Source organism: Athene cunicularia (assembly GCF_003259725.1).
Source record: "Athene cunicularia isolate RWA chromosome 21 unlocalized genomic scaffold, athCun1 chr21_part1, whole genome shotgun sequence".
Classification (NCBI taxonomy): Eukaryota; Metazoa; Chordata; class Aves; order Strigiformes; family Strigidae; genus Athene; species Athene cunicularia.
In genome coordinates, this window is record NW_020799127.1 from 5,624,458 (window position 1) to 5,646,591 (window position 22,134).

A 22,134-nucleotide genomic window follows, 5' to 3' on the forward strand; every position below is an offset into this window, starting at 1 on the left:
GGGGAGGGGAGGTATTTCATGCGAGTTTAGTGTCTCTCTTCATGTGATTTCTGTGAGTCAGGGTGTTGTCTGATCATAGTGAAGTACTGACAGCACCTGCTCAGCCAGGCAGTGTGCAAGCAGATGCAGGTTATGGCTGTGCAACAGTGTCCTGATGTGGAAAGATACCCAGGGAGCAGCGTAATTACCCCGCAATAGCAGGGCAAGTGGCTTTGCCAGGAGAGCCAGTTCCCACACCTGCCTTACTGCCCTCATGCCTTGTCCGCTGGTTTCCACAGTTTTCTTCCCTTCGCTCTGTCCCTCAGCCAAAGGCCACGTTTCTGCTGTTAAATGGATTTAACATTTAACTTTTAATGCTGTTTCTGCTGTCGTGGTTTGTTGTCTTCCACCTGCGCTGGTCCACTGCCTCTCCTCTCCCAGCTGCGGCACGTGTGGAGACTCAGAGGATAAAAAAACTTGGCCTCGTGTGGAAGAGCTGCTCCTGTGGAGTCCCAGAGCAGTTTTATTTATTGCTGTTATTTCTTTACCCCTTTCTGCTTTCTCCATGGCTGGGGGAAGGGAGCGTGAGATTATCAGAGGGGGTTTGGGCCACTTCCTCCTGCAGGGAGACCTTTGTGTCGCAGTCGATGTTTGCTAACAGTATTTTTTTGACCATAAAATCGAGCCAATTAATACTCTCAATGCATGAAAGGTGCCCTGCAGTGATGAGATGCAAGAGCAGAGCAATGCAGCATGCCTTAATATCCTAGTATTGAACACTACCACCACAACCCACTGACAGATTGTATCTCAGTGGAAAGTCTGACCAACTCTCACAGTTCTGACTAAACCAAAGCTGTGACACATAACCATGTTTCCAGGAAAGCACATTAAACATGACACACAAGCTTAGAGGCAATGCGTTGGAGCTCTGAGGCATCACGAATGGAACACAAGGAAGGAATTCTTTCACTGACTACTTCTACCTGCAAGTCCTTGAGCCTTCCTGGCTTATCCCAGCTCTAGTCCATAACTTGAGTCTCGGGTAGGGAAAATTTGCTTGGACGTGGTCACTGGTTATACTTCATCTGAGCAATATGCTCTTTTCCCACTGGTGATGGCCCCAAAACATGTGCATAGATGTTCTTGGGAATTAGAGCTGCAACACCTAATAGAGTACAGAATGAGTAGCTTTATGTGCTGTGAGAGCTGAAAACTTGGGCAGCTGTCTTCCCCCTGTGTTCTTCTCCTTTCCCTGTTCCATTACACACACAGAGATGGAACAATGTGTTATTATTATCCCCTAGAATTGTGTCCTGACAGAGCTTTTTGGTTTGGTTTTTTTTTCTTTTTTTCCCTCTGAACTGGACAGGTCTGTGTATTTTTCTTCTGAGAAATGAAAGGTTTTCAGCTTTTCAAAGGAAACAATACAGATATCTTTGAAAAAGTACCTAAAATAGAGGTGTCAGTAGGAGAAAGTACCTTTAGGAAAACAATCAAAACCTCTTCCTCCTCCTTTCAACCCCCCCTTTAGCTTCTTCAAGGGTTTTTGAAATCCAGTGAGGGGAAATGCAGCTCCTCTTAATTACAGAGAGGATGTGGGCTGAAAAGAAAGCAGGCGATGGAGTTTTGGCTGACCAGACCACACACCAAGTGACCATGTGCTGGTATGCATCCAGATATGTGTCCCTGAAGAGAGGCGAGGAAATAGTATTGCAGAAGTTATGAGAAGGTTTCCATGAAACTCTGTGGCTGCTTTCCCTTTCTTTTTTTACCTCTGTGCACTCTTTCAGCCTTTACCATCACAGCAACAAGTCTTTACAGGGCTTTGTTTTATCAGAGAAAGAGGCAAGACGCATGGAAAGGACGTGATACGGTTAATGAACAGATGACGTTTGTCCTGGTCTTAAGATAATAGAAAAAAACTCTTCAAAAAATCCTCAGCTTTGAGTCCAAATGGCTGTCAGCTTGTAACTGGCCAAACCTGGCTCTTTTTATCAGTCTTTTCTCTTCTGAAACATGCCCCTTTTTGGGACATCTCTGCAGATCAGTTCCAGAGCTTGTTCCACCCAGAGGATCAGAGAGTCCTGCCGTGGTCCGGCGCTGAGGGCTCTGTTCCTGAGGAGACTTTGGTGTGCTGGTGGTACGTCACTACTAGACACTGAATTTGGATTTATTGGCTCATCTTATTCTTTGGGCACTTCAGCAAATAGAAGGGCAAAGAAGGGCAACAGAGCTGGGGCAGGGTCTGGAGCACAGGTGTGCTGGGGAGCGGCTGGGGGAACTGGGGGGGTTCAGTCTGGAGAAGAGGAGGCTGAGGGGAGACCTCCTGGCCCTCGGCAACTCCCTGCCAGGAGGGGGCAGAGAGGGGGGATGAGTCTCTTTAACCAAGTAGTAAGCAATAAGAAAAGAGGTAATGGCCTCAAATTGTGCCAGGGAAGGTTCAGACTAGATATTGGGAAGCATTTCTTTACAGAAGGGGTTGTTGGGTGTTGGAATGGGCTGCCCAGGGAGGTGGTGGAGTCCCCATCCCTGGAGGGGTTTAAGAGTAGAGTCAGCATAGCGCTGAGAGAACTGGTGTAGTTGGGAACTGTCAGTGTTAGGTGAATGGTCGGACTGGATGATCTTCAAGGTCTTTTCCAGCTGAGATGATTCTGTGATTCTGCGAAATATGTGGAGCACATCAACAGGGAGGAAAGTAGTCTGGCAACTTCAGCTGAAGTGTAATGATGACAGAGAGTTGTTTTGAGTAAGGCTGTAGTAATATCCGCTGCGTCTATACGTGAGCTGTCTTGTTTTGTTCCGTGGAGTTGCTGCAGCAGGTATTTCGGTGTTGCCTCAACGCAGACAGTAGGACAGCTCTGGATCGTGGGTCACTTCACGTGGGTGATATTCCTCCTTGCAGGGATTGACCTCCCGGGGGTCAGGAGCGCTGGTGTTTGCCAAAGGCAACGACGGTTCTCCATCACTTCATGCTTTCTTTAGCGTCTCACAAACCCTGCACTGGATGGGACTGCTTGGAGGAAGGGGCTGTGAACTGGAGCTGGGCTTGCAGGAGAGCTGTGGGAGCTGTTCTGGATGCCGGGAGCAGAGCCCGCTAGTTAGGGGGTTTTTGGAGGATGCAAGTAGAGTTTATTCATGTGTCGCGGTTCTGATGAGGGGCTGTTAGAAAAGCTTCCTTGCCTTTCTTGTGTGCCATGTCGCATCGCAGTTCCTAGAAGGACCTGCTACTGGGATTACTTTTGATATTGAGCCTTCCAAATTTTAATTGTGATTCTTAACAAAATAGACTCCTGATTGAAAGAGAGGGCTGTTGGGGGAGAAATATGGGAGGCCACACAGGAAAGGGCCCCGTGTCTCCAGCTTTCAGTGCTTGCCTGGATCTGCCAGAGCACGTTTTCAGGAGACCAAGTATTTAGTATGGCTTCTGAAAAAAGCAAAGAGCTTCTCACAGATTTGGCCAGGTCTGGGTAAGTAGCTTGAACAAAAGGAAAAGGCATGTTGAAAGTTTGCCTAAGTGGTGCTTGGCCTCTGGCCACAACAGTAATGTAAATGCAAAGACAGTTAAGAACCATCTGTCAGAGACCCTGTTAATTTGGTAATTGGGTCATGTTTGATGGGAACAGATCTTATCCCCGTTGGTGCTTCTGGGTAACAAACTGTTGTTAGGGCTACAATCTCCCAGAGTGGTTTCCCCAGTAACACTTCCATTGAGCATTCGTGGATGTAACCGGATTTTTTTTTTTCCCCCCCGAAAAGGCATGTACAATTACACTCTGGATACGGGTTGGGACATGCATCAACGAGGATTTGATGTCCTACAGAATACAGACTCTGCAAAAAGGAGTAAATCAATACTGCAGGCGTGTTACATTGGTTGAGTTGCTGCAGACAATGCAGTTGCAGCACAGGAAGGAAGTTGGATCTGGAGAAGAATGGAAGGAGGCTTGAAAGAGGCTCTTTTCTAAAACAGTTGCCCTTGTGTCTCATCATAATAGCACCTACCGGCTTTATTAAGGCTCTGTAGTGAGAGGTAGGCTTGATTCTGCTCCTGCTAAGGTAGGCCAGCCAACTAAGGACAAGAGGGAATGGCCTCGAGTTGTGCCAGGGACAAGGTTATACTAGATGTCAGGAAGGATTTCTGTGCAGAAGGGGCTGTTGGGCGTTGGAATGGGCTGCCCAGGGCAGGGGGGGAGTCCCCGGGATCCCTGGAGGGGTTGAAGAGTCGGGTTGACTTAGCGCTGAAGGACATGGTGTAGTTGGGAACTGTCGGTGCTGGCTGAACGGTTGGACTGGATGATCTCCAAGGTCCTGTCTGTGATTCTGTAAGGGAAGCACTGTCTTTGTGTTACAGCTAGGAGACAGATGATGGGCCCAGAGTCACCTTGAGAGCCTCAAGAAGGTGCTGAAGATCAGATCATCGAATCTTGGCCAAGTGCTCTTATCACAAGACTCTTCTTCCCTTATGAAAGCATGTTCTCCTCTGGCAGCAATGTCTTTGTTTTGTCCTGGAGTGGCTTAAATTTATTTGGAAGCAGATCATTCTGTTAGAGACACAACACTAGTGGATGGATACCTTTGGCTTACTTGTGCTCGTATTTGCTGCTATTTACAAGTTTGGCAAGACAGAGGAGGGTGGCGAAAGCCTCCTTTCAATGGCAAATGGTCTGTGCTTCACACCCCTTCCCAGGGCAAAAGGCTGGGTCTCCCTGGGGCAGGAAGCGCCTTCAGGATTGCAAAAAGTATAAATGCCCCTATAGGGAAATGGTGCCAGTGTGTGAGTTCACCGAGTTGTTGGATGCCCTTTGTCCCTGTGCACCTTCGGGAGCTCCTAACACCTTAAGTGAGCAGTAGGGCTGAGGCAGGCAGCGGAATTGTTTCCCTCGGAATGGGGTACGAAGAATTCAAAGCCCATCCTAACCTCTAGGATTCCCTTGGCTGTGTCTCTGAAACCCCATGCAAGTTGCAGTTGGTTCTGTCGTGTTGTGTTGGTGGATAGTGAGTTTTCTCTGAGAGCCTAAGCTCTTAGTTGAAAGCAAACTTTCAGCAAAGTTTCTAAACCCCATGAGAGAATCGTCTTGGTTTTTCCATAGAGAGTGTTTGGGGGGTTCTGGGGTTGCTTTTTGCAGCTTGTCAGAGGAGTCATATATGCATCACGTGAAGTTATAGGCTTTCTCTGTCTGACACAGGCAGGAAAAGCACGTGACCAAAAAAGACACTTGGGCGATGCAACAGGTGAAGGTCTTTCTGACAATTACAGCGGTTCTTTTGCCATCAGTGACAAAAAAAAAAAAAAAAAAAGGGTCAGTTTGGGTTTTTTGTGAGTCCTCTTCTTACTGACTGTGCTGGATTGCGAAGAAGAGCAGACTCCATCCACACTGATGCAGTATGGACACAGGCTCACAAGTTGGAGTATTTTAGATCAAGAAACCCTCCTGGCTATCTAGCTAAGGAGTTGTGCTGATAGTGTAAAGAAGCTTGGCTTGGAACGGAGGCGACTCTCGCTTGGCTGCCGGCTCCGAAGCTGCCAGACAGGCTGGTAACTGCTGTTAAACAGTGCAGCAAACCTGTGTGTCTGAGCTGCGTGTCTGTTAGTCAGAAGTAGCTGTGCCCTCCAGCACAGGGCAGCTGAGTACTTTGGGCATCTCCTTTGTGCTTTATTACACCAGTCAGCGTGTCGAGGGCACAGTTTAATGGATGCTGCTACTGTGCAGTCCAGTTCTCCAGTTTGGAGCTGCAGAGGTGACGCAAGCTTTAAGAGAAGAAAATGGGAAGTAAATGGGGATCGATCAATGCGCTCTCTGTTTAGCATGACCTTGAGGGCTCATGGGATAAATGACCCTGATTATCTCTCTGCTTTTCATCCCTGAAGTGCTCAGAGGCCTTTGGGGGTGGGGGGGTGGCTCTGTGAACTGAGCCTTTGTAGGTCTGTAACCGGGTTGGGATGTGGAGATGGAGCTGTGGAAAAAAGGGAGCTTTTGAGCCTCAGGCCAAGTGGCAAAAACGCAGTTTCATCTGCTGCCTTCTGTGCTGCACAAAGGCTCTTCCCGTCCAGCTGCTGGTGTGACTGGCAGAAGGGGTTCGTGTGCCAGCTCCTCTCGGAGGAGAGGCATTGTTATCGGAGCCCTGGCTGGGGTCTGGGTTTCACAGCCAGTTTTCATTTCCATCTAGTCAGTTCTGCTCATACCCTAGATGCAAATATTGCCAAGCTTTGATGTCTCTGCCCGTAGGACAGCTGGAGTTGGTGTGGCAGGCCAGGTCAGAACTATAGTTACCAGCTGTACCAGGAAGAGTTAACTGTGTCTTTGTGAATACCCAGGAGTGCCACTCGTCAGCTTTCTGTCTTGCAGACGGATGGGTTCTGTCTCCAAGACCTTGTTGTCAAGGTGTAGTGTGACTGTTCAGGACCCAGATGCAGATTGTCACACCTCAGGCCTGTTTGGCTGGTCTTTTGCTGGTTTTGTTCTGCTGTTAACGTGGGGTGATGGTAATACTGTGGATGCTGTCCCTGTTCACAGTTGGTTGTTGCCTCTGAATTGGCACGACGCAGAAATCACCCCAGTGCCAGACAAAGCATCCAGGAAGGGCTGTGTGAGCACAAAGTGGAATTGCTGATTCTACATTGACAAAGTCTTCTTGAGCAACTGGGATGGAGTAAGTGGGAATAGGGCCATCTGTCAGGGTAGTGTTTTAGGGAGAACTGCACGACATGCGGTGACCGTGGCCTGAATGTGGCCAAGAGTGTTGCTGTCTAATCATAAGTCATGCTTCTAATGAAGGCAGGTCTGGAGGAGGGGCACGCAGTGGCTCTGCTAGCACACTGCTATTAATGTTTCTGTGAGCTCTTCAAGGATTAGCACACAGAGATCTCATTGCCGAGTTCCAGCTTGGCCTCGTCCGGTTGCCGAGGAGCTGCTGCTGCGTACTCCAGCAGAGCCGGTTGGACAGTCAGCATTTAATCTGCTCGTGCACATGACAAGCCCCTCGCATGCCAAAAGTGGCTGTTAAAATCCCCAAGATAGTGCAAAACCCGCGGCAGTAGTTACATAAAGGCAGCCACACCATGGGCAACGTGAGTGCATCCCAGGGGTGCCCTGCACCCCTCATCCCACAGTCCTGCAGGTACACGGCCCCGAGCTCACGGAATTGGATGGCCTCTGCTTTCGGGGGAGTCAGTTATGGCAAAGTCAGCAGAGTCCTCCCAGGTGGATTTCCACTAGACCATTGCAGCGCGTGGGTCAAGGTGGTATCCAGGAGGAGGCACCGGGGAGGAGGAGGAGGTCGCTCCTCACCTCACCTGAGGAGCCAGGTGTCCGTCTTGCACGTGCGAGGCAGGATGGAAAAGCAGCCGGCTCCTTTCTGCCAGAGGAGAACTCCTTGGTGCTGCTCCAAGCGCTTGTCTAGACTAGAGGAATTTGCATAAAGGTCTTTAAATAAAATGACACCACTGGAAACCCCGGGCAGACACAGCGTGATACCGGGAACCTTAGCGAGTGAGAAGCACCACGGGACATCCCGCTGACACCGCCGGGCTGTCTTCCCGCAGCTCCCCTGAGGCAGGCAGAGCCTTTTGCCACCGCTTGCATTTGAGGGCCAGATCTTAACATCTGAAATCGAGCGCTAGGGTCCAGACGCTGAGGTAGGAGGTACCTACAGCCCAGGAAAACTAAACAGGAGATGACTTTGGGAGCTGGGGTTGGACACCCGATAGCATCCGGATATCTGGTCTTTCACTGCATTGCCACGGGGGCTGTACCCTGCTGCAGGAAGAGCAGAAATGGGGGCAGTCCCCCCAGATCCCCTGCCATGGTCCAGCTCTTCCTTCCATTTCACCTCGTGCACAGGCCGCTGTCTCTTTTCTAAATCTTCACTCTGTGAAATGGTTTTTCTGTCCGACCTGGTACGCTGCTTATCCCACCTTGAGTCTCCTGCATCTCACTGTCACGGTTGCTTTGGCAACAAATGGAGAGAGCTGGGGAGCAGCTCCCCACCGTAAAGAAGGAGAAGTTTGCCCAGATTTATGAGTCTCTCTCTGACCCAGCTCGTCCATCAAGCAACGGGCTTCCAGCCATGTCTCCCCAGCTCGGGGGGCTGCTGCTGAGTGTGTTAAAATACAATTAACCTGCCTCTCAGAGGTTAATGTGGCCTTCTGAGGAAGGCAGCTGGGCTCTGCTGGGCTGAGGGTCTCTTGGAACGGGCTGATAAAGGCACCCAGCCCCTTGAGTCTGGAGGGCAGCACTGCAGGGGGAAAAACATTAACCCTTTTGGTACAGTTTATAGGGTTTGCAAATATCAGGAAATGTGTTGGTTTGAGTGGCTTTTTTCCTGTTTGTTTGGGTTTTTTTAAAACTAATTAGATGCTAACATAGAAAACTGTTCACTGTAAACCGGAGCGAGGTTGGAGCCTCATCCAGCCGAGAGGGTAAGTAGTGTAGGAAGTGGAAGGGATGGCAGAGGAGGAATTCCTCACCTCCTGTGTGTGTGAGGTTGGTCTGGGAAGCAGAGCGGGCTGGGAGCTTGCGAGGTGCAGTCACTTCTTGGCTGAGTGACCTTGGCCAAGGAGCATCCATCCATCCATCCCCTGCTGGAGAAGCATGGCCAGCGTGAGCAGCAGCCGAGTGAACGGAGAGCACGTGGTGCAGCTTAGAGAGGCGGGTGGTGTCCGGGAGGCATCTGGGCTCTGAAGGCCACTGGTGGGTTTCCATTCTCTCACACCTGCAATCCTGTTTGCCTTCCTTCCTCAGAAGGAACGACGAGGTGACACACATTAAGATCCAGAACACGGGGGATTACTATGACCTCTACGGAGGGGAGAAGTTTGCCACCCTTGCAGAGCTGGTGCAGTACTACACGGAGCAGCAGGGGCTGCTGCGGGAGAAGAACAGCAATGTCATCGAGCTGAAGTACCCCCTCAACTGCCAGGACCCCACCTCGGAGAGGTGAGCCACGCTCTCCAGCAGCCTCTCCCAGTGGTGATGATGTTGCCTTCCCAGATGGCTCAGACCACCGGCAGGCCTGGGTTTGGAAAGGAGCCTGAAACAGAGTGTGTCTGGGTGTGATTTTGCTTTTGTGACCCAAAAGCTGCACACCTCTGGGATATGGTTCCCGAGCTGCTCTGCCTGCAGGTGTGACCAGAGGCTGGCCGGGGAACACTAGCAAGGCACAGAAGCTGGTATTGGCTGATATTCTGTAGCTTTTAGGCAACAGGGAACATAGAATTGTAGAATCATAGAATAGTCTGAGCTGCAAAAGACCTTTAAAGGTCATCTAGTCCAACCCCCCCCACACAGTGAGCAGGGACATCTTCAACTAAATCGGGGTGCTCAGAGCCCCATCCAACACGAGCAGTGTGAGTCCATCTGCAAAGGGTCCTGCAGGTGTATCCTAGGAGGCAGCTTTGGTTTTAAAAGAAGCAAAACGCCTGCAAGTGACGTTTCTGCCTGCAGAACGCTGGTGAAAATGCCCTGTAAAAAGTCTTCCCCCATTCCATCTCAGTCTTCCACCTCTGCTCATCCCGGCAGCAGCACACTGGCGGGGATGGGGATGGCTGATTTGCTTCAAGAAGCGACTTGCCTTGGGCTACTTCAGGATGTTTCCACCGGCCGATTAGTGACCTTCTTCCCTCCCCTTCATCTATGACGCTCCAGTGACCCCTTTTTTTCCTTTTCCTCCCCCTCAGTTTCCCCAGTGTCACAGGCAGCGGTTGACACGGTGGGTTGGAAAGGGGAATGCCTGCTCAGGCGGCTGGCTATGCCAAAGCAGCCCCTACTAACTCTAACTTTAGCAGCCGGGGTAAGGCGAAGCTGGGACTAGTCTCAGTTCCTGAAATGGAGCAGAGACGCTCCTTTCCACGCCGTCATGTGAGCCGGCTGGGCCGAGGCGCTGGGAAGTCCCTCCAGCTCATGTGCTCCCTTGTTGCCAGGGAGGTTTCTTTGCTCCTTCCAGATCGTGGTGTGAGAAGCAGCCGGGTGGCCGCTCGTGTTTAGCAGAAGCTCTGGAAAAGTGGAAACCCCCTTTCAGCTGGGTTTCCCCCTTTTCTCCCGCCAAGGAAAATCTGGCTTGGCAAGGAAGCTCCGTAAAGATTTCTACTCCAGACCACACATCTGGTGGCATCAGGGAGAAGGGAGGGAAAAGGGTCCAAGTCCTCTAAACATATGAAACACGGTGGTGTCAGGATCTAGCGGGATGTGTCGGGGTAGCAGCGTTTCTAAGACCTGGGCCTGAAAACTTCCACCAGAGTGGGTCGTTCTGCCCTGCGGAGCAGCACGACTCGTGCAGCCCCGTGATCCTAATGCCTTCTCAGGCCTGCAAGAAGGAGTCTTCCTCTGTAGAGGTCTTCCCAGTCCAGCTTGAAACGGCTGCCTTTATAGCATGCTGAGTCGGGATTCAAAAGGCCCAGCATCACTGGCTGCTGTTCTATAAACTTCGTCCTCTGGGACAAAGTTGCTGAGACATGACGTGATGCCATTGCATCGCCCCTGGAAGGTTATTTTGAGCGTCTCTGAATTCCTGGCAGCTTGGCTGGCAGGCCAGGAGCCAGCATCTTCAAAGTGGGACCTGTGGCATCTGCCCAGAGCCACTGCTGAGTGTTGACGGAGTGTGAGGATTGAAGGCTCCGAGGCAAAAAGAAACTCTGCTTCGCTCCAAACGGTTATTTGTATCTGCGGAAGGCTGCGTGCTGGCCCATGAGGCACGGCTGCCCCGGGTGGGTGAGACGTGCTGCCTTGGCGAGTGCAGCAAAGGCCGTGCGAGCCTGGTTTGTGTGCTCAAGCCCAAGGCATCGTGGCAGGGCTGCTCTGGGCTTCGGACCGAGTCGGTTCAAAGACAGCCTGCACTTCCCTGGGACTGCGGCGTAAGTATGTCAAGAGAAAGGATTATGAGAGATTAGATGGAGAAAGGGGCACGTGCACGCAAGATGTACGCAGACGGGGAGGTGGAGCGACTCGTGCCCACACAGTGAGGCTTGGGAAGAGCTGGGCACAAACCTCTGCACGTTGAAATCACAACCGGCCGGAGGAGCGGCTGTGGGCAGGGTTGGAGGGGGAGAGGCCTCCTGGGCACAGTGGGGAACCCGCTTTTGCCACTTTGGGTGAACGTGCAGGGCGCTTCTGCTCTTCCTCAGCCAGACCTGAGCTGAGGTCAGCGACCGGGGAGGGGAGCAGCAGTAAGTACAGCGAGGAGGACCCTGCTGAAAATCCCTCCCGAACTGTGTCAGAGCATCTTGTTTCTGGTTGGTGCTGTCCACTCTCGTGTCTGATCCTGGCTACAGCCTGCTGACTCCAAACGTTCTTTTTCTTCCATGTTAAAAAATAAAGAAAAACGTAACCACTTTCAAGTGAGAACTGCCGGAATCGTGTTCTTACGGCTTCGTCAGAACCCTGTCCCTAGATGACAGCGCTTGTCATACATCACGTGGCAGGTTAATATACTGGTGCCATTTCACGTTTGGCTGGAGGATTGAGCAAAGTCCTGACACTTCCAGCCTCAGGCTAAGGTTGACCCTGCAAAGTGTTGGGAGGGAAGTCACTGGCAACTGTTTCTAAATTAACTCAAGTTGGTGTGATGCCAGTGGGTCGAGCAGTCAGATTGGGAGCCTAGAAATGAGTTTGCTGCCAACACCATCCCCAGCAGTGAGGGCAGCTCGTGGCTAAGGACGGTGCTCTGTACGTTCCTGAGCTGACCTTGCTCTCCACCGCTGCTCCTAGGTGGTACCATGGGCACCTCACGGGCAAGGAGGCAGAGAAGCTTTTGACAGAGAAGGGGAAACCAGGCAGCTTCCTGGTGCGGGAGAGCCAGAGCAAACCAGGAGATTTTGTACTGTCGGTGCTGACAAATGAGGATAAGATGGAGACTGGGGACCGGAAACCGCACGTGACCCACGTGATGATCCACTACCAGGTGGGAAATGTCTGGTCCCCTCTCACCCTGCGATAGGCACGGGGTGGGTGACCCAGCTGGGAGCATTCGAGTCTCACCGTGGTTTTGTCACTCTCTCTCTCCTGCAGCCAGACGGGAAGTATGACGTGGGGGGAGGAGAGAGGTTTGACACCCTCACAGACCTGGTGGAGCACTATAAGAAAAACCCCATGGTGGAGAAATCTGGAGCTGTGGTTCATCTGAAGCAGGTAGTAGCTGCTCTAGCACATATTTGTCGGTTCTGGGCTTGTCCAAACTCCTGGGGGAGTGCACAGATCTGCACCCGCTCTTTGGATGCTCCCTGCCCCCAGAACATCCCGCTGGCTACTTGTCTTGCTTGTCCAGGCTCACACTAGCCGGAGACATCCCTGTCCCCACACTCAAGGCCTCAGGAATGGACCCAGCTCCTGCCAATAACCACAGGGAATCAGGAATTGGTTTTTTTCAAGGGGAAAGTTATCTGTCTCTCTGTTCCCAAAAGTGATTTCTATTCTGTCTTCATCTGTCTTTCAGCCGTTCAATGCCACGCGCATCAATGCAGCTAACATTGAAAACAGAGTGAAGGAGCTGAACAAAATGGCAGATCACAGTGAGAAGGCCAAGCAAGGGTTCTGGGAAGAGTTTGAGGTACAGAATGCTCCCGTGCCTCTGTCCCTCCTGTGCCTGTGGGTGAAGAATATCATATTTTCAGTGTCATGATTTTCCAGCACTGCGGACCTCTTCTCAACACTATTTCTCCTTTCCCTGTTTTCTGTATTCAGCCGAGTTACCTCCTGGTCCTTTTATTTCATTGCTTTTTCTCGTGTCTGAAGCAGTTTCTCCTTCCTCATCCTAGAACTGCGTGCCTTTTATTTCCTGCAGGGATTTGTGCCTTCTTCCCCCATTAACTCTCTCATTAAGCTGCTTCTTGGCTCCCTTTCCCTTCCTGCCAGCACTCCCTCTGCTCTTCTCAGCATTAGGAAGCTGAGCAGCTAGTCAAAAGAGCCCTTCCTTTGCCTCTTATTCCCTTTGTCTGCCCAGAACAGTTTGTTCTTTTGTGGTCTGCTCCACAGATGCTGCAGCAGCAAGAGTGCAAGCTCCTCTACCCCAGGAAGGAGGGACAGCGACCCGAGAACAAGGCTAAGAATCGCTACAAGAACATCCTTCCCTGTAAGGAGATGCTGAATACTGGTTTGGTGGTTTTTCAGCACCATTTCTGCAGCCTTTTCTGGGGCTAGCTAACCCTGCAGACTTTTCTGATCATAGCTGAGTTGGGAAGAGGTGTACACTGGTCTAGTGGAACGGTCCAGTTAGTTCATGGTGTTCTCCATCCCCTTTCTAACCTGGTCCTTCCCTTTTGCATGGGAAACTGATAAAATTGCTCTCCTCTCTCTGTGCTGTGAGTCCAAATATGCTTCAAAGGAAATACTGGAAAACTTGAGCTCAGGTTAGTCTGCAACACTGAGTATCCCTGATGTCCACCCAACGTAGATTGGCGGCGTAGCTGTGAGCCAGGTAGTGTGGAGGACTGCGAAGTGTTGTGGGAGCTTTCTACACCCTGTTTTGCAGTAGTTACCTTTGTGACTTGATAGTAAAAGCCTTGCTGGGAGCCGATGTGTCTGCCCTGCAGCAAAGCCCACCCGTGCTCCTGCGGGTGTGACTCGCTCCCGGGTTCATTCTGGACTCTCTTCTCCTTCAGTTGATACCACACGTGTGGCACTCCGAGACGCAGATGAGAGCGTGCCTGGGTCAGACTACATCAACGCCAACTATATCAAGGTACTTGGGAAGGGAAAGGCACCGGTGGGGGGCTGTTTTCAGCCCAGTGCCATGTTTCTGGTGGGTAAGTACAGGAATGATCTAAGTCTTGAGGAAATGGCTTGTCAAGACCAGTATCTTTCACTGGGTCCAGGCTAAACACTGGTTTTCTCCTGTATCCCAAGGGGTCTCCTCATTCTACCATGTCCTATTTGCCCCTAGCTGAGAGTTTATCTCAATCCCCTCCTTTCCTTACCTGGTCAGGACGTCCTAGGGGACTGACCCAGACTCTCTGTCATTGAACATAATAATCTCTGAGGTCAAATTATAATTGTCACCTGTAAGCTCAGAGCTGCTTGAAGCTGTATTTCCAGCAATGCTGCTCTGGCACTTAAGCACCAGCCTTTGGGAAACCTTCAGGGTGGCTTCATTCCAGCCATGTCCACCTGCAACTTCTGCAGCTGCCTGCTGGCAAGAGCCTGTTGTGCGGTAACGTGCGTTACAGTGGTCCCTGGAGGCAGACAGACCATCCTGGTGGCAACTGTTGAAGCTGGTGATGAGAGCAGTTCGCGTCCACAGGTCTGACGAATAGAGGAGAATCAGCTAGCTCAGGAATCCTGCATGCATGAAAAGTCTGCTGACTTTGCTGCTAAAGGTGCACTAAGCCAATTCTCAGGTCCCCACTCCAGCGTCACTGGTGTGTTTTTCCTCTCTCCTTTGCTCCTCAGAGCATCCCTGAAGATGGAAGGAACTCAGAGCACTGCAAGATCTATATAGCCACCCAGGGCTGCCTGCAGACAACAGTGAATGACTTCTGGGCCATGGTGTATCAAGAGAACAGTCACGTTATTGTCATGACAACCAAGGAGGTGGAGCGGGGCAGGGTGAGCACTTGTAGGGTGCTTTCCCCAAGCCTGAAAGTTACCTGTTGCTAGTACTAAAAGTGTTAAGTTGTCTCTGGCTAGCTTTCATTTAATTTCTCCTCTGTCTTGTAATGTTGTTTTAGCTCTTCTTCATGAAAGAAACGCACCACTTTGCTCTGCGCAGCCCATCTCCCCAGCCCCATAAATATTAATGGGGTGTCCCCCATGGGACTTGCTTGCAGGATCTGGGGAATTGCAGGTGGCAGAGGGAGAGAAGACCATGGTGCTTGTCACAGCAAGCTGGAAAGCGGCTGGCGGGATGGGGGATGTTGCAAATCGCAAGCTGTGTGAGGGACAAAAATAATTGCCCAGCCTATCTGCATACCACCTGCATGGGTATCACTAAGGGCAGGTTGGTAGGGGCCAGGGAGTCCGGTGAAATGCCTTGCAGAGCCATTTACCAGAAGAGCCTTCCCTAATAAAGAGAGGAGCTGATGATGACTGGCACTGGCAGTTTTGCTTAGGAACGAGGGCAAGGCTGTGCTTGCAGCAGCTGAGTGCAGAGATGGGGTTAAGGTAGCTCTACTCACAAGCCTTCTTTTGTATTGGCAAAGTCACTGTAGCAAGGAGGAGGTGGGCTGGAGGACAGGAGGGGTGCTGGCAGACTGTGTAGCCCCTTGGGATGGAGCTTGGCTCAGGAGTTAGGCAACGACCAGACCAACAGCTCAGGTGGTGTGTTGTTAAGACTGTGCCTTTGGCAAAGCAATGCGTCCCTGAGGCTGGGGCTGGCTGAGGAGGGAGGTTCCCCTCGGGATCACATCTTTCCTTTAGGAATGGCCCTTTCCGGGACATCCCCAGCCCAAAGGAAATGCTCTGTGGGTATGAATCTCCTTTAAACCTCTGCACCGGGGCCACACACTCGCTGAATGCAGCAGCACCCCCAAGCAAGGTGTTGAGGGGTCCATCCTCCCCGGTCTCCCCTAACGAGCAGTTATCTGATGTTGCCACAGAACAAATGTTTCCGTTACTGGCCAGACAAGAGCTGCACCAAGGAATACGGGTGCATCTGCGTGCGGAACGTGAGCGAGCGCGAGGCCCAGGGCTACTACCTCCGGGAGCTGGAGATCCTGCGGACTGACAGGGTGAGTCCTCTGCTGCTCTCTGCCCGCTGTGCTGGGAGCAGGCTGGTGCTGGAACTGAGGAGGAGGGAGCTGTAGCTTTTCTGATGGTTGTTTTTGGTTTCTTTTAATGGTCCTACTGCTTAAGTTCTGGACCACTTTGGTTCAGCTATGAAAAAAAAGAAAAAAAAGAATCACAGAATCATCTAGTTTGGAAGGGACCTTGGAGATCATCCAGTCCAACCATTCAGCCAGCACCGACAGTTCCCAACTACACCATGTCCTTAAGCTCTAAATCGACCCGACTCTTCAACCCCCCCAGGGATCCGGGGGACTCCCCCCTGCCCTGGGCAGCCCATTCCAACGCCCAACAGCCCCTTCTGCACAGAAATCCTTCCTCAGAGCCAGCCTGACCCTGCCCTGGGCAGCTTGAGGCCATTCCCTCGGGGCCTGGCGCTGGGGCCTTGGCTCCAGAGACTCATCCCCCCTCTCTGCCCCCTCCTGGCAGGGAGTTGCCGAGGGCCAGGAGGTCTCCCCTCAGCCTCCTCTTCTCCAGACTGAACCCCCCCAGTTCCCCCAGCCGCTCCCCAGCAGACCTGTGCTCCAGACCCTGCCCCAGCTCCGTTGCCCTTCTCTGGCCCCGCTCGAGTCATTCAATGGCCTTTTTGGGGTGAGGGGCCCAGAACTGAACCCACTCATCGAGGGGCGGCCTCCCCAGTGCCGAGCCCAGGGCTCAGATCCCTTCCCTGTCCCTGCTGGCCACGCCAGGGCTGATAGAGCCAAGATACCATTGGCCTCCTCGGCTACCGGGGCACACTGCTGGCTCTTGTTCAGCCGCCTGTCAATCCCTGCCCCCAGGTCCCTCTCTGACTGCCAAAGAAGAGAATCCTCCTGCTAGGAGGGGTTTTCTGACTGGGTGGTGGGTCTCTGCTCCCCGCAGGATGAGCGCCCGAGACTGGTGAAGCACTATCAGTATTTTAGCTGGCCAGACCACGGGGTGCCCAATGAGCCAGGAGGGGTTCTGAGCTTTCTGGACCAAGTGAATCGGGCACAGCGAAGCATTCCAGACACGGGGCCGATCATAGTGCACTGCAGGTAGGAGCCAGTGGGCCATCAGCGGGGCACTGCGGTGGGGGTGGGTAATAAAAACGTGTCTCCTCTTTTTTGTTACACCTGCAGCTGGGGCATCACGTGAGCTGATGGCGGGTGGCTGGGATATAAGTACACACATGGGAAATGAGCCGCACTGGTGATAGCACAGGGAAGAGCAGGCCTGATCTGGAGTTGGTAGATCACAGAATCATTCCGGTTGGAAAAGCCCCTCGGGATCATCGAGTCCAACCCTCAGCCCGACTCTACGAGCTCTCCCCTACCCCACATCCCCCCACAGCTCATCCAAACGGCCCTTAAACACCCCCAGGGATGGGGACTCCCCCCTCCCTGGGCAGCCTGTTCCACTCTCTGACCACTCTCGCTGGGAAAAATTTTTTTTTCTAATGTCCAGTCTCACCCTCCCCTGTTGCAGTTTAACAGTTTAGATGCAGCTTGATAGATTCTGATCTGCCAAGGGTCAGCATTTGGCTGGGATTACCTTGGAGCATCTGCCCAGGCTGGACCAGGCATGCAGATGAGTGTGGGAGCTGAGCTGACTAACCCTGGGCAATGGTTCTTCCTGCAATGATTTTTTTTTTTTCTTTTCTCTTTCCAGTGCTGGAATAGGACGCACAGGCACCATCATAGTGATAGATATTCTGGTGGATATTATTCACAGGCAAGGTGTGTCTCCCTGACTATCTCACGGCTTTCACCATTTGCCTTGCTCTGACCAGTTATGGATAACCCTGCTCTTGTACAAGCGAGTCTTCTCGTTGGCATTGATGGGGTCACGATTTCAAGGTCTCCTGGACAACTCTCTTTTACTGAAGGCAGGATGGGGAGGAAACAGCTTCAGTAAAGGTGTAACTCCAGCAGCCCTTTTAGAAATAAGCCCCCCAAACCCTTCTGTGTAGAAGGGCTGTCACCCTTACCTGACATTCTAGAGCTGTTTAGAACTCCCTGTGGTACCTCTGGGTCTGATCCGGGAGCCTTGGGGCAGGCAGACCCTCTTCAGCAATGCTGTATGTATTTCATAAACCCTGCAAGGATGGTAAGCCTGGATCTGTAGGAAGTTTCCACAGAGCAAACCTAATTCCCCTTCTCTCTCCTTGCTCCAAGCAAGTCATCCCTGCCTCAGGCATTCTCAATCCAAGGTGTTCTGGCAGGGATAAAAAAAAAATAAATTAATCTTCTAGACACAGAGATGCACCAAATTTCACAATATTCTGGGGTTTTGCTGACCCTGCACAGCGAGATACTGAAAGCTTTCAAAGCTGTCTTAAGAACATAATTTTTCAACTTAATTCCCACTCCTTCAACCTAATTTTCTCCCTGTTGAGCAGGTTTGGACTGCGATATCGACATCCCCAAAACTATCCAGATGGTCCGCAGGCAGCGCTCGGGCATGGTGCAGACAGAGGCACAGTACAAGTTTGTTTACATGGCTGTTCAGCAGTACATTGAGGCTGAGCAGAAGAGGTTGGAAGAAGAACAGGTGAGTTCCATTCAGCTTGGCTGGAAGAACAAAGGCAGAGCTTAGCCTGCACCAAACACCACTTCCACCTTCTCCCTGGCACTCAAATACTGCCCCGAACGCACAGAAATAAACCCACCCCCACCGCTCCCCTGCTGGCATACTGGACCTTGTGAGGCTTTCTTCTGTATCTGCTTTGAGTGGGAATTTATTGCCTTTGCTTTCTCTTTCAGAGGAATAAAAGGAAAGAGCGAGACTACTTGAATATTGGCTACTCTCCTATGGAAAAAGGCAGAGCCAAAGGGCAGCCCCCGTCACCACGGACCCAGTCTGTGTAAGCAGAATGTCTGTCTGTCAGGGCGAAGAACTTCTGCAGCTGTAGAGAGAGCAGCTGGAGCAGAGGCCCCAGTGTTTATCCTCTTGCCAGCCTGCATCTCCCACACCTGCAACCTTGCTGCCCATCCTAGGGGAAGGGCTAAAAATAAACAGGTGATCCCAGCATGGTGGCAGCAGCTCACCTTGCTTGTGTGCTGTGCTTTTGGAAAGGAGAGGGGGAAATAGGTCCCTGCCTTTAGCAAGTAGTGCCCCACATCCTTGACTCTGGAGAATGGGCTAGAGAGGGAAACTGTGCTGCTGCCACTGAGTTCTACAGCGAAATCTGCAGGAAGACGAGAAGAGAGCGGAGGGAGGTGGATTCGCACCCATGTGGAGAGGCAGCATGTGCCAAGCAGCATGAGTTCCTTACATAAGCAGAGATAAAATACCCCAAATTAAGTTTTTCGTTCTTGCCCCAATTAATGGGATAGCAAGAGTGATGAAGAGGGCGTTCTAAGTTGAAGGTGAGTGGGTAGGGATGTATGTCGGTTATAGAATATCAGAGCTTTTGGGCAGCCTCAACTGCAGGATCGATTTTGGAAGGATGGCTAGGCAGGAGCAGAGGAGTGGGTGTTAAAGTGGAAGCAGAAATGCTGTTGCCAGGCTCATGCAGAATGAAAAATCCACCTGAAGAGGGTAAAAAGAGATGTCACATATTATTGTCTGGGCGTTTGGCCGCCGCTGGAGTGCTGGTGGCTCTGACCTGCTGTGCCTGGCAGCACGCCGTGCCCAGAGCTGCCTCTGCCGGCAGAGCCAGAGCTGGGCCCGGCAGCTGGGATGCTCCAGGCTGGGGCTCAGGCAGCTGCTGCCTTGGGAGCCAGGAGAGGGCAGGAGGAGGCAGGGAAGGGCCCTGCTTGGCTCCCGCAGCACCCCAAAACCAGGTGCAGGCAGAGCCGCTCCGGTCCTGCGGCACATTAAAGCCGCCAAGACCTCGCTTTCATGCAGCGCTGAAGGGAAATCTGGATCCTTCGCTGGCGTTATGAACCTTCCAATTCCTGCTGGATCTGGCCAGTTGGGATCTTCCCCGCTGGACTCTGGAAACATTTGTGTCCTGTTTAAAATGCCCAACTTTGAAACTGCAGCTTTGAATGAATGAGGTAGGGAGGGCTGTGTGGGACTGAGCCGAGCGAGCTGAGCTCTGCGGTGCTGTTGGCTCCAGAGAGCTCCCGCGAGTTCAGCTTTGGGTGTTAAACCTGCTTTAGTGGTACTTGGATCTATCTGGCCTTTGGAGCAGCCCTCTCCTTCCATTAGATTTTGGAAAATCCGGAGAAATTGGGTATGTAAGGGAAGCAAGATTGGGAAATAGTAGGAGCTGTATCTGCTGGTCCCACAGAAACTGGGCGGAAAAATCTGTGGAGGAAGGTTCAGAGCTCCATCCCCAAGTAATATTTGAGCCTGGAAGGGATGGCCCAAGCAGAAGGAGAGAAAAGAGGGATTGAGAACAGCAGGTAACCCACTGTCATCCTATCTCCAGGGCTGGGGAGGGAAAAAGGAAGCCTGGCTGGGCCATTAGCCACTTCCCACTGGCCACCTGCCTCTGGGAGACGATCCAGAGCAGTGAGGCTGTTAATGACAAGGTTTTGTTTCTTGACAGGGCTGATGATGAGTCGGCTTCCGTCTACGAGAACCTTAACATCAAAAGCCCAAAGGTTTCAGGGATGAGTAATACAGGGCGATAAAGGAGCCGGAGGTGAGCTGTGTGGAGGCTGTACAGGTAGGAATGCTTCCCTCGGTTAACTGAGAGTCACCACAGGCTGTTTACATTGCGTTTGACCCAGCTCCTCTTCAGCTCAGCTTATTCGGATCTCTGTGCCAGCATCAGGGAAGGCAGCTGTGCTTTGGTGAAATGGGATGGAGCCCGAAGATGTGCCTGTGGCCAGCTGCTGGTGGGAGAAAGGGGGAAATGGGGCAATAGGATCTCAGCGGGGCAACACATTATGGTGCTACCCGTGAGGGGGGAGATCTGCTCTCTGGGCTGTTATGGAAGCTGGTCCGACGCAGAGAACAAGCCTGCGCTGCGCGTGTGTACAAGTAGGAGAGACTTAACACGCTGGGAGTGTTCTCTGCTCTTGTAACCTCATCAATGCGCTTTTCTCCCAGCTCTAAACCCCGCCACCCTTCTTCCTTCTTGTTTTGGACTGCAGGATTTACAGTGTTTACGTCCACCCTTTCCAAGTTCTGCGACTGCGGACAATTTTTTTTGCCCGTCTTGCCTGCCCCAAGCACCTTGGATTCAGCCAGGAAGAAGCTGACTTTAAGAAACAAAGTCTGCGCCTAAGAACATGCCTTGGCCTAACTTATTCATGAGAAGGATCTTCTCCCGTTCTCCCCTGTATCAGTAGGATGATATTTATGTGGAAGTGCCTCTGGACATTCATTAGGACATCAAGGCTCAGTTTTAATTTTTTTTTTTTTAATTTAAGATTCTTATTTTTTACACATAAGTTGTTAAAAGGAATGGAAAATGACTATTTGCTTAGGAGCTTCCCAGGGTTGCCCACTTAGGGTGTTAGTAAACTGTTAGTCCGGTTTAATGTTTTCATTAGGTCAATCATTTCTAAGCTAGAAGTGTTTTTAGACTAAATCCTGGAGTAATTTTGCTGCCTGTGAGGGTGAGAAATAGAGAGCGCTGCCTGGACCCAGGTATTTGCCCCTCTGTTGACTCTTCTTCTCACACTTTTTTTGGCTGTACCAGCTCTAGATTTCTATGCAGCCCTGCCAGAGCACCCCGAGCGATCCCTGCTGCTGTGGTGCAGCAGATCCGTGCGTGTGTGTGTGCCCGAGCTCCTGCTAGAGCCGCTCTGCGTCGAGGGGTCGCAGCAGGACCGAGAGGGGAGCCTCTCCTTCTTCAGCCGTGTGGGCCTGAGCCTTGAGCTAAGCGAGATCCCACCGAGCTGATGGGTGCCCAAGAGTAGGAAAGCAGCTTTGTGCGCTGTGCTGTTAGCCACCCCTAGCGAGTAACAGCCTGGGATACTAATCTGAGCTGAACTTTTGGAGCTGGGTCCTTCCAAGCTTGATGCAGCTCTGCCATTACCTTGCTGCGTGACTTTTTTTTTTTTTTTTTTTTTTTTTTTTTCCCCTTTTATCCCCTTGCGACTATATGACGAGGCAAGTGTTGTGTCTGCTGAGTAGGGGTGTTGTAGGAGTGTTTGTGACTTGAGCAGTGCCGTGAAGATGAGTGTGTCACTGCGTGGGGTATCCCAGCTCTAGTTGATAAGCTCCCAGTTGATAAATCCTGTGACTGCCAGCGCTTCCTGCTGTTCCAGCCTGCAAATAGTCCTGCCAGAGAAACCCCTCCTGTGGATTCGTGGGGGTCTGAGATATGCTCTAGGGGGAGCCTTGGGTCTGAGGGCCCGTGCCTGAACCCCCAGAGCACGCGTGGGGCTGGTGCTGGGAATCCTCCCGGGTCTCTGGGACGGGATGGGCTGCCGGCATGGTTGGGCTCTTAGTGCCCAAGCGTTGAGCAGAAGGGCTTGAACAAAAGCACAATGACAAACCTTGGCTGTGTTTCCCGCCTGGTCTTTCTGGTCACTTGTCACAGGGACAGGAGAACTGTTTATTTTTATTGCACTTTTAA

At 51.8% G+C, this 22,134-nt stretch overlaps 1 protein-coding gene across 1 annotated transcript in view; it reads left to right on the forward strand.

Annotated features, from left to right (window-relative positions):
* LOC113487880 (tyrosine-protein phosphatase non-receptor type 11-like) overlaps window positions 1-22,061 on the forward strand; it is a 41,233-nt gene extending 19,172 nt beyond the window's left edge. The window contains exons 3-16 of the mRNA XM_026862799.1: window positions 8,724-8,918; window positions 11,685-11,877; window positions 11,985-12,104; window positions 12,409-12,522; window positions 12,948-13,044; window positions 13,574-13,653; window positions 14,361-14,516; window positions 15,506-15,637; window positions 16,554-16,708; window positions 17,322-17,389; window positions 18,052-18,203; window positions 18,416-18,516; window positions 20,152-20,271; window positions 20,702-22,061. Of these exons, the coding sequence (XP_026718600.1) occupies window positions 8,724-8,918; window positions 11,685-11,877; window positions 11,985-12,104; window positions 12,409-12,522; window positions 12,948-13,044; window positions 13,574-13,653; window positions 14,361-14,516; window positions 15,506-15,637; window positions 16,554-16,708; window positions 17,322-17,389; window positions 18,052-18,203; window positions 18,416-18,516; window positions 20,152-20,236 (1,648 nt within the window). The 3' untranslated portion in view covers window positions 20,237-20,271; window positions 20,702-22,061. The remainder of the gene's footprint in view (window positions 1-8,723; window positions 8,919-11,684; window positions 11,878-11,984; window positions 12,105-12,408; window positions 12,523-12,947; window positions 13,045-13,573; window positions 13,654-14,360; window positions 14,517-15,505; window positions 15,638-16,553; window positions 16,709-17,321; window positions 17,390-18,051; window positions 18,204-18,415; window positions 18,517-20,151; window positions 20,272-20,701) is intronic.
* Window positions 22,062-22,134: the final 73 nt, after the last annotated feature.